The sequence below is a fragment of the Notolepis coatsorum genome, assembly GCF_963971535.1.
Source record: "Notolepis coatsorum genome assembly, chromosome: 9".
NCBI classification, from domain to species: domain Eukaryota; kingdom Metazoa; phylum Chordata; class Actinopteri; order Aulopiformes; family Paralepididae; genus Notolepis; species Notolepis coatsorum.
Genome location: NC_140173.1, coordinates 108,672,222 through 108,688,552, shown reverse-complemented (window position 1 = coordinate 108,688,552; position 16,331 = coordinate 108,672,222). Strand labels below are relative to the sequence as shown.

General features: G+C 43.3%; 1 protein-coding gene across 2 annotated transcripts in view; it reads left to right on the top strand.

Moving 5' to 3' along the window:
- LOC311234047 (ubiquitin carboxyl-terminal hydrolase 54-like) overlaps nt 1-16,331 on the top strand; it is a 121,904-nt gene that overhangs the window by 35,119 nt on the left and 70,454 nt on the right. For both annotated transcript variants that reach the window (XM_084321138.1, XM_084321137.1), the window contains exons 3-6: nt 7,351-7,485; nt 8,895-9,008; nt 9,122-9,204; nt 14,276-14,381. In XM_084321138.1, the coding sequence (XP_084177264.1) occupies nt 7,351-7,485; nt 8,895-9,008; nt 9,122-9,204; nt 14,276-14,381 (438 nt within the window). The remainder of the gene's footprint in view (nt 1-7,350; nt 7,486-8,894; nt 9,009-9,121; nt 9,205-14,275; nt 14,382-16,331) is intronic.

The following is a 16,331-nucleotide window of genomic DNA, read 5'->3' as shown; positions in this document are numbered from 1 at the left end:
ACAAGTAACCCACATACTGACCACAAGTAATAACCCACATACTGACCACAAGTAACCCACATACTGACCACAAGTAACCCACATACTGACCACAAGTAACCCACATACTGACCACAAGTAACCCACATACTGACCACAAGTAACTCACATACTGACCACAAGTAACTCACATACTGTCCACAAGTAACCCACATACTGACCACAATTAACCCACATACTGACCACAATTAACCCACATACTGACCACAATTAACCCACATACTGACCACAAGTAACCCACATACTGACCACAAGTAATAACCCACATACTGACCACAAGTAACCCACATACTGACCACAAGTAATAACCCACATACTGACCACAATTAACCCACATACTGACCACAATTAACCCACATACTGTCCACAAGTAACCCACATACTGACTACAAGTAACCCACATACTGACCACAAGTAACTCACATACTGACCACAAGTAACTCACATACTGTCCACAAGTAACCCACATACTGACCACAATTAACCCACATACTGACCACAATTAACCCACATACTGACCACAAGTAACCCACATACTGACCACAAGTAATAACCCACATACTGACCACAAGTAACCCACATACTGACCACAATTAACCCACATACTGACCACAAGTAACTAGGGCTGGGCGATATGACGATATTATATAAATATCGGGTACAGTTCATTAACGATACACTTTTTAAACGTATCGTGGTTATCGTGATGTTTTGCCCAAGAGGCTTGTGTTGCGTCAATCTGGTCCACACGTTGACACTTTTGAACAGCGCCGCCCCACACACACACTACTGCATCAAAAGTTACTACTTATGATAACAAAGGCATTCGTTTTGTGGCATTGACGTTATATAGTTACACTTTCAATAACATCAGCGTATTTACATAGCAACGACCGAGGTCGACCTAGATATAGCAAGCATTAGCCGTTCATATCTCAGCCTGTGCTGACTCCGTTGTGCCCATTCTGCGGTCTGTTAATAACGTTTTCAATCAGACAGATGTATGGAAAGGCTTTTATTATAACATCCGTTGCAGTAAAATCATTATGCCTCCAGTCGTTTAGTCATTCTGCAGAGCTAAAAGCTAAACGTCGGCCGCGGCGAGCTACCGCTGCCATTGTTGTTTTCATTGAGATCTCCAATGGCGGAAGTAAAAAATGAATACGCGCTTGCCGATTGGTGCTAAGAACAGCAGGGCGGGTGCAAGCGATGTGACGTAATTGGCAGACGCGACTGTCAATCAAAATTATTCTGTTTGCCGACTGAATGAATATAAACGTTATTAACAGATTGCAGCATAGGTACAATACAGTACAGCTCAATACAACAACAGTCAACAGTGGACTGGAGGATGCAGACCAGAGAAAGACTTTCGTCTTGTTTACATCAGGGTCCCCCATTTTCAATTCATCATATTTCATATCTAAATCATATAATATCTCATTGCTAAATATATGCAATATATAATCTAATAATCCAATAATCTAAATCTAATATATAATATAAAAATGCTAAATGCATGGGTATTTTATTTTGTCTTTAATGTTAGCTTGCAAACTCAAATACTGTCTTGGTAAGCCTCATAATGAATTGTTTGGGGAAAAAAAGAAAAACATCGTGATGCGTATCGTGTATCGCCGAAAGGTCAGAAAATATCGTGATATCATATTTAGGCCATATCGCCCAGCCCTACAAGTAACCCACATACTGACCACAAGTAATAACCCACATACTGTCCACAAGTAACCCACATACTGACCACAAGTAATAACCCACATACTGACCACAAGTAATAACCCACATACTGTCCACAAGTAATAACCCACATACTGTCCACAAGTAACCCACATACTGACCACAAGTAATAACCCACATACTGACCACAAGTAATAACCCACATACTGACCACAAGTAATAACCCACATACTGTCCACAAGTAACCCACATACTGACCACAAGTAATAACCCACATACTGACCACAAGTAACCCACATACTGACCACAAGTAATAACCCACATACTGACCACAAGTAACCCACATACTGACCACAAGTAATAACCCACATACTGACCACAAATAACCCACATACTGACCACAAGTAACCCACATACTGACCACAAGTAACCCACATACTGTCCACAAGTAATTCACATACTAACCACAAGTAATTCACATACTGACCACAAGTAACCCACATACTGTCCACAAGTAATTCACATACTAACCACAAGTAATTCACATACTGACCACAAGTAACCCACATACTGACCACAAGTAACCCACATACTGACCACAAGTAACTCACATACTGACCACAAGTAACTCACATACTGTCCACAAGTAATTCACATACTAACCACAAGTAATTCACATACTGACCACAAGTAACCCACATACTGACCACAAGTAACCCACATACTGACCACAAGTAACTCACATACTGTCCACAAGTAACCCACATACTGACCACAAGTAACTCACATACTGTCCACAAGTAACCCACATACTGACTACAAGTAACCCACATACTGACCACAAGTAACCCACATACTGACCACAAGTAACTCACATACTGACCACAAGTAACTCACATACTGACCACAAGTAACTCACATACTGTCCACAAGTAACCCACATACTGACCACAATTAACCCACATACTGACCACAATTAACCCACATACTGACCACAAGTAACCCACATACTGACCACAAGTAATAACCCACATACTGACCACAAGTAACCCACATACTGTCCACAAGTAACCCACATACTGACCACAAGTAATAACCCACATACTGTCCACAAGTAACCCACATACTGACCACAAGTAATAACCCACATACTGACCACAAGTAACCCACATACTGACCACAAGTAATAACCCACATACTGACCACAAGTAACCCACATACTGACCACAAGTAATAACCCACATACTGACTACAAATAACCCACATACTGACCACAAGTAACCCACATACTGACCACAAGTAACCCACATACTGACCACAAGTAACCCACGTACTGACCACAAGTAACTCACATACTGTCTACAAGTAATTCACATACTAACCACAAGTAATTCACATACTGACCACAAGTAACCCACATACTGTCCACAAGTAACCCACATACTGACCACAAGTAACTCACATACTGTCCACAAGTAACCCACATACTGACCACAAGTAACTCACATACTGTCCACAAGTAACCCACATACTGACCACAAGTAACCCACATACTGACCACAAGTAACCCACATACTGACCACAAGTAACCCACATACTGTCCACAAGTAACCCACATACTGACCACAAGTAATAACCCACATACTGACCACAAGTAACCCACATACTGACCACAAGTAACCCACATACTGACCACAAGTAACTCACATACTGTCCACAAGTAATTCACATACTGACCACAAGTAACCCACATACTGACCACAAGTAACTCACATACTGTCCACAAGTAACCCACATACTGACCACAAGTAACTCACATACTGACCACAAGTAACCCACATACTGACCACAAGTAACCCACATACTGACCACAAGTAACCCACATACTGACCACAAGTAACCCACATACTGACCACAAGTAATAACCCACATACTGTCCACAAGTAATAACTCACATACTGACCACAAGTAATAACCCACATACTGTCCACAAGTAACTCACATACAACTAACCTACACTGTAGCACTCAACACTTTGATGAACATTGTTGCTCAGCTGATAGAGTTGTGCCCTTCCTGATGGCTTGTCGTACAGAACTTGTAAGTCGCTTTGGATAAAAGCGTCAGCTAAATGACTAAATGTAAATGTAAATGTAAGTAATAACTCACATACTGACCACAAGTAACCCACATACTGACCACAAGTAACCCACATACTGACCACAAGTAATAACCCACATACTGTCCACAAGTAATAACCCACATACTGACCACAAGTAACCCACATACTGACCACAAGTAACCCACATACTGACCACAAGTAATTCACATACTGACCACAAGTAACCCACATACTGACCACAAGTAACCCACATACTGACCACAAGTAACCCACATACTGACCACAAGTAACCCACATACTGACCACAAGTAACTCACATACTGTCCACAAGTAATAACCCACATACTGACCACAAGTAACCCACATACTGACCACAAGTAATAACCCACATACTGACCACAAGTAACCCACATACTGACCACAAGTAACCCACATACTGACCACAAGTAATTCGCATACTGACCACAAGTAACCCACATACTGACCACAAGTAACCCACATACTGACCACAAGTAACCCACATACTGACCACAAGTAACCCACATACTGACCACAAGTAACCCACATACTGACCACAAGTAACTCACATACTGTCCACAAGTAACCCACATACTGACCACAAGTAATAACCCACATACTGACCACAAGTAATAACCCACATACTGACCACAAGTAACCCACATACTGACCACAAGTAATTCACATACTGACCACAAGTAACCCACATACTGACCACAAGTAACCCACATACTGACCACAAGTAACCCACATACTGACCACAAGTAACTCACATACTGTCCACAAGTAACCCACATACTGACCACAAGTAATAACCCACATACTGACCACAAGTAACCCACATACTGACCACAAGTAATAACCCACATACTGACCACAAGTAACCCACATACTGACCACAAGTAACCCACATACTGACCACAAGTAATAACCCACATACTGTCCACAAGTAATAACTCACATACTGACCACAAGTAATTCACATACTGACCACAAGTAACCCACATACTGACCACAAGTAACCCACATACTGACCACAAGTAACCCACATACTGACCACAAGTAATAACCCACATACTGACCACAAGTAATAACCCACATACTGACCACAAGTAATAACCCACATACTGACCACAAGTAATAACCCACATACTGACCACATGTAATAACCCACATACTGACCACAAGTAATAACCCACATACTGACCACAAGTAATAACCCACATACTGACCACAAGTAATAACCCACATACTGACCACATGTAATAACCCACATACTGACCACATGTAATAACCCACATACTGACCACAAGTAATAACTAGGGGTGGGACGATACATCGATCCAGATCGATACATCGATGTAATTATCAACAATCGAATCGGATCGATGCAATGTAATAAGATCGATTCATATCGATACTCTTATTTTGAAAATCCTGTGGCGAGTCTCATATCCGCCCAAGAACAACAGCAGTAGCTCCGTGTGTGTAGATGTTACAGCATAGCATTCTCCCTTTCTGTGTGTGTGTGTGTGCGTGCGTCTTTGGAAAGACCAGATGAGGTCAGAGGAGTTTGATGTTTAAATGTTATTTAAACATAAACAATATAATACATAATAAATGTAGGCCTATGATCATCCAACATCAACAAATTGTTGTAGGAACGGTTTGGGAGAGGGAGGTTGTGAGTTTTGAGTTCCAAAAAATGTAGCTTAAAGTTTAAAGCTCAATATATAAAAACGTGGCACTTTACAGTGAACAGGAGGTCTATTTGTATTAAAAACAATAGATTGATTTTCCTTTAAATGTCTGGAAGAGCTCAAAAATACAAATGTCAAATGATATTTTCATTACCTTTTTTTTGTTGATCTAAATGTTACTGATTGTGTTAAATGGGCATATGATATCATCTCATATCGATCGCAGGCACCTGAATCTAATCGTATCGTATTGTATCGTGAGCGACTTTGTGATATCGGCAAATATCGTATCGTTGTCCAAAGAATCGATATTGTATCGTATCATGATGAAACTGGTGATTCCCACCCCTAGTAATAACCCACATACTGAACACAAGTGATCATATACTGAACACTGAGGTTTGGAGAACCGCAAAGCCATGCAGAGTGTTCATTAGATGCCATTTTGAATTAGTTATTTGTGAAAGGCAGAGACGTTTTTCAGTCTCATTCCGTCTCATTTGTATTTTGCTTCTTTCTCTATTCTTCGGCTCCTTCTGTTTATTTGTCTTCTGATGAAGTTATTGTTGTTGTCCTTTCTGTCTCTCCTTGGCCCAATAAAGTGTTTCACACGCTCTAGTGGTAATGGGGTCATTATTGTACCAGGCTGCGTCTCTCGTTCTGATGGTGTTTCTCTAATGCAGTCATTTTATCAGTACATTTCTGCAATCCTTTGTTGTTGCCTTCACTGTCTTTCTAGAGAATGTTATTGGTGATGTTCTCTTGGTGATAGTGTCTTTGTTAATACTTATCTAGTTGATCGTCATCAAGGCGGTCCTCTATTTTTATCAGTACAAACAACAAAATGCCAGCAAAGATTGTGGGTTTGTGGGATTGTGGGTCAGCTGTTATGTGGTGTTACACTCAAAAACAAAGATGATTGATTTATCCACCATCTCTTAACGTGATCCACTCTAGTTCGGAAGTTGCTTTTGCTTACAAAACAAGTCACATAAAAGCTCTATTCTCATTGGTAAACCTTTGTAAGGTCAGCAGCAACCAAGGTCAAAGTTGAAATGCCGATGTGATTGAGTCTCTGCACTTGACCCATCCCGTCGTCCTTCCCCCCAAGGGCAGCCGGGAGCAGATAGGGGCTGCAGCGTGGGGCCGCACCCGGGGACCAATCCAAGTGCTCCTGTCCGTCTTCGGCAGGGACGTGTCAGCGTTGGCGATCTGTTGTGCATGTTTTTCCATTGGGTTTATCTTATCGGGGGGGGGGGGGGGGAGTATATCTCACATATACTTACGTGAGAAACTGTTTGCTTGTGCATACATCATGCGGCATTGACTATAAGTAGTGATGCACGATATATCGGCCGCCGATATAATATCGGCCGATATGGCCGTTTTTTTACACATCGGTATCGGTCCGATATCAAGATAGGGCCGATATTAAATATATATATAAAAAAATATCAGTAATTTCTGAAAATAAGTTACAAAAGTAAAAAAAGTATGCGTTTTGGAAAATAGCTCTTTATTTGACTATCATAAAAAAGTGTTTTCTATACAGAGATATCGACATCGGTAAATATCGGTATCGGCCAGAACAGCAATATTAATATCGGTTATCGGTATCGGTCACAATTTTCACATCGGTGCATCACTAACTATAAGCATCACCATCATCTGTCATTTGTTCTGTAATATCACGTCCAAGATATTTGACCAATTGACCTTATTACACCCAAGATTATTATCAGACAATTAATGGATTTTTGTGTGTTTTTGTTGCAGAGCATCTTTGCCCAGTTCCAGTACAGCAGTGAGAAGGTGTTGCCATCAGACGCCCTGCGCAGCGCTCTAGCTAAGACCTTCCAGGACGAACAGCGCTTCCAGCTGGGAATCATGGACGACGCTGCAGAGTGCTTTGTAAGAACACGGATACACGCTTGTATACACACATGCTCTCACACATGCACACACACACACACACACACACACACACACACACACACACACACACACACACACACACACACACATACACACACACACACACACACACACACACACACACACACACACAGAGCCTGTGCACCCACACTTATACAGTACTATTACTGTACTTGTGAGCAGTTATGGCAGTAACGTGTAATGTAATGTAACATGTTATTTCACCACAAACTGCTTTCATTCATGTTTCTTTTTTTTTCTTAGTATGATCACACTAATGGCAAGCTTGGCAAGCTGCACCATACAGTATAAAGTTCAGAAATTGCCACAGGCATTCGCAGAATTTTTGCCACTGAAGAACAAAGGAAACTGGGGCATCTCTGCTCTCTGGAGGTTAGCTAGCAGTATGTAGCACACAGAGAATGTGGACAACAAAGGAAATGGGAGGCATTTAGATTTTTCCCTCCTAAAGTTAGCTTGCAGTGTTTGCTGTCTTTAGCTGCAGGGCTTTTGACCCGGTCAACTAGCACTGGTTAGCCTCTAGGGTAAGCCGGTAGGAAGATTCCCTGACTTGACATGCAAAAAATAGAGGTCGCCACACAGCTGGAATGAATGGAAGTGTTCAAGGTAATTATGGTAACGTTGACACAGATATGAGCACCCGGAACACAGATGAGTTACAAAGGCGTTCCAGCAGTGTTCCAACTTTTTCAGTTTTGCGCAAGTATGAAACGACACTTGTTTAATATTATCAACACTGTGTGTGTGTGTGTGTGTGTGTGTGTGTGTGTGTGTGTGTGTGTGTGTGTGTGTGTGTGTGTGTGTGTGTGTGTGTGTGTGTGTGTGTGTGTGTGTGTGTGTGTGTGTGTGTGTGTGTGTGTGTGTGTGTGTGTGTGTGTGTGTGTGTGCGTGCGTGCGTTTGGCATGCTCCTTATTGTCTCTTCTTCAAGGTAGCCTTGATGCAAGAAGTTGTTTTAATGTGTATTTTTGTGCATACAAGATTATTTAATGTATTCCTAAGGGAACATATTTTGTCTGTCTCTCTCTCTTGTGTCTCTTGTGACCCTCTCTTGTTTAGCTGACTACTAAGAACATCCAGAAAACTGCAATAGGGTGTTTTTTTATGACTGGTATTATTGGTGCTTGGCTCCCGCTGCAGTCCCATGTGTGTGTGTGTGTTGTTTATGTGGTGATATTAGGCCAGGGCAGATCCTCAGTGGTACCCCCCCCCCCCCCATCCCCTACACACAGAAAAACTCACACACTCCTCACTCACTCACTCACTCACTCACTCACTCACTCACTCACTCACTCACTCACTCACTCACTCACTCACTCACTCACTCACTCACTCACTCATATTGTCCCACCTGTTTCCTCTACAGGAGAACATCTTGATGCGGATCCACTTCCACATCTCGGATGAGACCAAGGAGGACATCTGTACAGCTAAACACTGCATCCCTCACCAGAAGTTTGCCATGACACTGTTTGAACAGGTGGGACCAGGAAGCTCTTCTGACCCCTTGTCTATTTGCCGCCATCTTTACTTTCTCAGATGGACTTGTGCATTGACTCTTTATTTGTCTGTGTGTGTGTGTGTGTGTTGCAGTGTGTGTGCAGCAGTTGCGGTGCCTCATCGGATCCGCTGCCCTTCATTCAGATGGTTCATTACATCTCCACCACCTCTCTATGGTAAGACAGAACAATGGTGTTACTGTCCGACTGTGTGCAATGTATGTATGTGTACAAAACAGTTTTTAGAGTTTAGTCTATATGAATGAATGAATGACTTTTATTTATATAGCACCCTTCACAGCACGAATGCACAGGGTGCTTTACACTACAGCTTATATAAAAAACACAACAAAACAAAATCAGAAATAAATGACAACAACAGACAGCAGTTAAAAAACAGTGAAACCAGATAAAAAAGTAGAATAAAAGAATTTGGATAAAATCATGAGTCACTAATTACAAAACAAAACTATAGGAACAGTGAGGACAATAAAAAGTGCCTATGTATGACCAAAGGCCTGTCTGAACAAATGTGTTTTTAGTTGTTTTTTAAAAGAGTTTTCAGAGGGGGCAGTTTGCAGGTCCAGGGGGAGAGCATTCCAGAGCCTTGGTGCTGTCACCTCGAAGGCTCGATCACCCCTTGTTTTCAGCCTGGACCTGGGGACCACCAGGAGGTGCTGATCGGCAGATCTGAGTGAGCGGGTGTTGGTGTAGGGATGGATGAGTTCAGTGATGTAGATAGGGGCCTGACCATGGAGTGCTCTGAAAGTGAAAGTGAGGACTTTGAAGTGAATTCTATAGTGTACCGGGAGCCCGTGCAGGGATACCAGAATGGGAGTGATGTGACATGATTTTTTTGACCTTGTGAGTAGCCTGGCTGCAGCATTTTGGACCATTTGTAGTTTGTCTGTGGATGATTTGGTGAGACAGGTGAAAAGTGAGTTGCAGTAGTCAAGCCTAGAGGAAATAAAAGCATGCACGGACAGTTCTAGTTCAGAGTGAGATATGATGGTGCGTAGTTTTGCAATGTTTCTGAGGTGAAAGAAGCAGGTGCGTGTGAGTGTTTTGACATGTTTGTCTAGGTTCATGGCCTGGTCGAAGACAACACCCAGGTTTCTCAGGTGGGGACGTATGTTGTCTTTAAGGGACCCCAAGTGAGTGGCCACTCTAGCTGCAGTCTTTTCAGCTGCTAAGATCAGCACCTCAGTTTTTTTGCATTTAACTGGAGGAAGTTACTCCCCATCCAGCTCTCAATGCCGAGCAGGCACTCCTGGAGTGTGGACTGATCCTACCTCCACGCCTTCTTACCTCCTCCCCTACCCTCCACCCCTGTAGTTCTCTACCTTTTTGTGTCAAGGCCTCAAAGACACGTTAGACCACAGACCCTTTAAGGCGTTAAAAGGATTTAAAAGGACCCCCATCTGAGAAGATTGTTGTTTATAGATATGATTCCAGCGATATAGGGACGTTTTGTAGAACATTTGACTGTAATAATGTTCCTTACCCTAATATAAGTATACTGTCACCTCCACCAGTAGCTTCTGTGGTCGCTGTGGAGAATGAAGATTTAACATTCGATTCCGTTGTTTCACAAATCGAAAACACACTTGTAACTAAGATGTGAAGGTCGACACAGAACATGAAAGGATATCAAAAAAGGAGTCTGTGGTAAAAGCTTTTCATTCTATTTACATCACATTTGCGAAACGGGATCGGTCATAAAACCCTGTAGCATTGTAAACCATAAATGTTTCCGTTTTATGAGGTCACAGCTCACAGTGTTTTATGACGGATCCTGTTATATATTCTTCTTATTGGGCTAACTTCTAGTGGATGAAATTGTAATATTAAACTTATCCTAATCTTTCTGGGGACCACTGAAACTGCCTCAAGGCTCCTTGGGGGTCCCTGCGCCCCATGTCTGCAGCCACTCCTCTACCCCATCTTCCATCTGTCTGTCTCAGTGACTCTTTACCCTCCTTCTTCTTATCTTAATTATCTCGCTCTCTCTCTCCTATCTCTCTCTCTCTCTCTCTCTCTCTCTCTCTCTCTCTCTCTCTCTCTCTCGCTCTCGCTCTCGCTCTCGCTCTCGCTCTCGCTCTCTCTCTCTCTCTCTCTCTCTCTCTCTCTCTCTCTCTCTCTCTCTCTCTTTCCCCCCCCCCCCCCCCCCAAGCTGTAAATTATTATTCTGTCTGTCTGAGAGGGTGAATTACACCTTTTGCTACCAGGCGCCTTTTTAAAGCTGCACCCCGTCGCTGGGTTAGAAACCAGGGTCACCTAGGCAACCAGCTAATGGCTCTCTTCATCGCTCATGAGCTGTCTGCACAGCCTGTGCATACTTAAATACATATGCTCACACACGTGCGTACGCACACACACGCGTACACACACACATGCGCGCGTACACACACGCACGCATACACACACACATTTACCCTCCAAGCTCATAAGCGTTTGTGTTCCCTGATCTCAGGAGGTCCCAGTGCTACCAGCTCTCTGTCTCTCTCTCTCTATCAACCCCTGTGACTTGTCTTGATGAGCAAAGTTCTGTAGAAGAGTGATGTTTCCTTGTTAATAATACATAGCAGCAATCTGTTTGTGTGTATTTCAGTCTAACACAAGGTGGGAGACACACACACACAGATACAGGAACACACACACACAAGTTCTGGTCTCTGAGGTGTCCATACTCACACAAATGAGCAGATGTTGAGGAAGGTCTTGTAATGTAAAGAACCACAACACACACGCACACAGGGTGAGCTTGTGCCTTTCCCAGAACTGCAAGTGTTCCCCTCTCAGAACAAACATGAGCATGTTGGCAAACACCTCATATTACCGTAACAGAATTCACCTCCTGGTCATTGCCAACAATGCCATGTGCGATGCAGGCTGACGGATAGGTCTCGGATGACCCTATCGCCAACACGTCGGAGGTCGGTACAGTAGGATGCAGAGATAATGAGGGTTGAAGGCAATCATGGGGATTCGTCCAACCGTGTCAGCCATTCAGCCAATGAGAGCTCAGACTTTTCTTCTGCAACGGCAAGTGGGTGAAGTTAGGGCTGGGCGATATGGCAAAAAATCATATCGCGATAACGATATGATAATGTTATATCACTCGATATCGATAATTATCGAAATTGTTATAATAAATAAATATAATTTATTTTTTTATTTTTTTATTTTTTTAAACAACAGATGTATGTTTATTTTGCAGCAATTCTTTGTCGTTGCCGCCATCTTTAGTGTTACATCCCCTCACACTCCAGTTCTCAGGCTGCAGCTGGTTTGAAAGCGAAAGTAAACCGGCTTCTCTGCTGGCTGTGGCTCCAGGGGAGTTGAACAGTTCTGGCTCTGCTAGTTTATTTTCGATATTTTGGCGCTTTTTTGGTGGACAAACCACTGCACATGTGCACCGTGACTCGTGACTGGAGTCTAGCTCTGCTAGCACACATAGCCTACTGTGTACAGACGGTTTCAAACTGTATTTTAAGTAGAAAGCAAACCAAATAAATGGACAAGAGAAAAATAAATCTCAATTTGGTCAGTACTGTCATTTGGACAAGCAAAGCCATTACTTTAGTTGCAGGCAAGAAAGACAAGTCTGTCCACTGTCTCTGGTTTTAAAACTGCCCTGTTGTACGGGCGGCTACGTGGCGTAGTGGGCAAGGCGCTCGCCACGAAATCTGGAGACGCTGGGCTTGCCTGTTCGAGCCCAGCGCTCCACATTTGCTTTCAGTTTAGCTGGTCGTCCGTACTAATACACATTGGCCGTATTAGGGGGTGGGAAACTGATGGGTGGGGATCGGGCGTTGTGGACAGCGACTCCTACAGGTCGGTTGGTGCGCCTGCGCAGTAGAATCAGGAAGTGTCAGGGGCAGCGTGAGCCTCCCACGCGTTACTCCTCGCCACTGAGAGATCGAGCTGCGCAGGTGAAAAGATGCGACTACTGTTACCTCAAGTACCGGAGGGGACTTGTGCTATGTATGACTTAGTCCACATTGCAGCCGGCTTGTGGGAGGCAAGAAACAGCGTTCGTGACAGGGGAGGGTTGAATTGGATGATACGAAATTGGGATGGGAGAAAAATATAGAAAATGGGAGAAAAAGTGGAAAAAAAAATAAAAAATGCCCTGTTGCAGGTCACAAAAAAAATCGATATTTTTTTCCCGATATTCGATATAGATTATTCAAATATATCGCGATATTTATTGTTATCGTTATATCGCCCAGCCCTAGGTGAAGTGTTAAAATACACCTGGATACACAACGTGCCGCATGTCTGAAGGTTGACTCATGGCATCGGAAAAAATGCGGCGAGTGTGGCTCTGAGTCCGCCAGGTTCTGGGCAGCACCTTGGTCACTGAACGTGATCACCTGCCCATCCTCCAGATGAATTTCCAGCATCTCCACTGGCGGCTGCTTGAAGTCGCAGATGTGCCAGTATCCCTAGGATACAGTGATGCACCGGCCTAGTTCGTAGCACGTCACCTCACATTGTGTCGCAACGCCTCGTTTGCCTCGTTGTCTGACCAGATCTGGTCGCTGTACTTCACACTGGTGATGGCATGCACCATCTCAAGGTTGATGTGAGCATCGTACCGGAGTAGAATGTATGGATTGGAAGGCAGAACCCGTTAACAGCAGGGCCCTATGAAATCCGTTTTTATCTTTTCCTGTTTTCGGATTTCTCTGTTTTTTATTTTCCTGTTTTCGGATTTCTCAGATTTAATATTTTTTTACTCCGTTTTACTCCACTTCCCTTTACAGTTTACACACACACACACACACACACACACACACACACACACACACACACACACACACACACACACACACACACACACACACACACACACACACACACACACATACACACACACACACACACTCTCTGGGGTGAAAACCAGCTTTGCAATTAAAATAATTTCTTTATATATTGGGTTTGTCCTTTTGCAGTTATCTTTGTGTATGTGTGTGTGTAAGGCTGATGTTCTGTTATATACCTGTGTCTGTACTGTACTCTGTGTATATTGATTATCTGCCTACTCCTTTGTTGACTACATTTACAGGTAGATTTTCAAAGGAATGTATGGTGGAACGTGGGCATAAATGGACAGATACACCCTCTTTGATGCGCAAATTCTCGTCAACGACCCATTTAGCCTCCGCTGGGGCTAGAGAGTGCGGCTCGGTGAAAGAATACATTTGTCTTTTTGATGGTTTTGCTCGGTCTCTGTGTGCAGTAACCAGGCGGTGAAGATGCTGGAATGCAGAGAGAAAGCCACGCCGGACATGTTCGGGGAGCTCCTGAGAAACGCCAGCACCGTGGGGGACCTGAGGAACTGTCCTGTAAGTCCATCACCGGTACCTTACCACTGTATCCACTAGGGATGGGCAAAACTCCATCACCGGTACCTTACCACTGTATCCACTAGGGATGGGCAAAACTCCATCACCTGTACCTTACCACTGTATCCACTAGGGATGGGCAAAACTCCATCACCTGTACCTTACCACTGTATCCACTAGGGATGGGCAAAACTCCATCACCGGTACCTTACCACTGTATCCACTAGGGATGGGCAAAACTCCATCACCGGTACCTTACCACTGTATCCACTAGGGATGGGCAAAACTCCATCACCGGTACCTTACCACTGTATCCACTAGGGATGGGCAAAACTCCATCACCGGTACCTTACCACTGTATCCACTAGGGATGAGCAAAACTCACTAAACTACTATTCGATAGTCTGGGAACTATTCGACTACTAATCAAACCACCCCTTTAGTGAATTTAGTGAAACAACATGGCAAACGTACAAAGCACTTCTACAATCTCCGGTCTCTTTCTTTTCTCTTCTCCCAGCTGTTAACAGACTGTTATGCTAGCTAGCTATCTGTACCCAGCATGCCGTTCAGCGGTGTAACAGTTAATAGGATCCCCTCTCAATACACTACACAGTGTAGGTGCCGGTAAAACGAGGGAAAATGTATGTTTTGAGACAAAACTATATTTACCTAAACAAATCGGGTTTTTTTTCACAACTATTCGAATATTCTGTCTCTGTCTGGAAACTTGAGTAAATATAAATTTCAAATGAAATTATATACCGGTACTATGTCATTTGAAACTGGAGCCTGTCTGTACGAGTACACTTATCGCACTGTCCTCGCTGCAGACGATCCTCCCAACAGGCAGCAGAGCGTTTCACAGCGCCCCGCTGGTCTTGTTAACATCAGGCGTGTAATCCCTCCCCCTTGTTAACGCCGGTGAAGGCAAAGGCCGAAACGTGTCGCTGGCAACGTAGTCCAATAAATATGTTCAGCTGCTGGAGAGCAGGGGAAACGTGTCGCTGGAGTCAGTCTTGAGACACATTGTCAGATACGCTGGAAGCCATTGGTGGTGGTGAATTTGGGAGGAAATAACTACCATTAACTGTAAAAGATGATGAAACGAGCGCGGAAACTGAGTGCAGACCCACAGTGATTTATGTATCGAGAACCCACGTGTCAAAAAATACTGGTTATGGTCCTTTAACTATAGACGTTAGGGTGAAAGTGAAGGGGAAGCTCTCCCCGTTTTAAATGTTAACATTTTTGTAAGACAGTCATGACTCACTGGTCATCAATGAATAGATACGTGACTCAGTTTGACTTCACCAAGGTCTCTCTCTCTCAATGATACTTCAGCCCACCGGGCTTGTGTGTTTCTGAATAGAGCACATTTCTAAACACACCAAAACATGATCTCTGTGGTGCTGTAACACTCTCTCTCTCTCTCTCTCTCTCGCTCTCGCTCTCTTTCTATCTTAAAAGCCAGAATACTGGATTCTTGAGCGCGTATGATTCATGAGTAATATGCATTCACTGAGTATTAGCAACACCTCTCTTTTCATGACAAAAGCAAAGGCTTCCGTCTGGCTGTCGGGAGAATTTGGAATGCGGTTATTGTGGTGTTCCTTTTACGACATAAATGATTCTGGCAAGGTGAAAATGCTGATCCCTTATTATTGTCTCTCTTAACCCATTTAATCCACTTCAATCATTGAAGATGAGATGCAGATGGTGAGGAGACATGTTAAAGATTTTTGAGCCCTGAGTCTGAGACATGGATTGTGGCAAAGGGAATATAACTCAATTCTAGTAATACAATACTAATGTTTTGTACTCTTTTGAATATACATATACTGTAGATTCTTGGAAGAGTAGGACTAGGAGATGGATAAAGGTTTTTGTTTTCCCATCGTAATACCGGTCTGTTTGTATCCACTCTGTACACATCTAAACATTTTACTG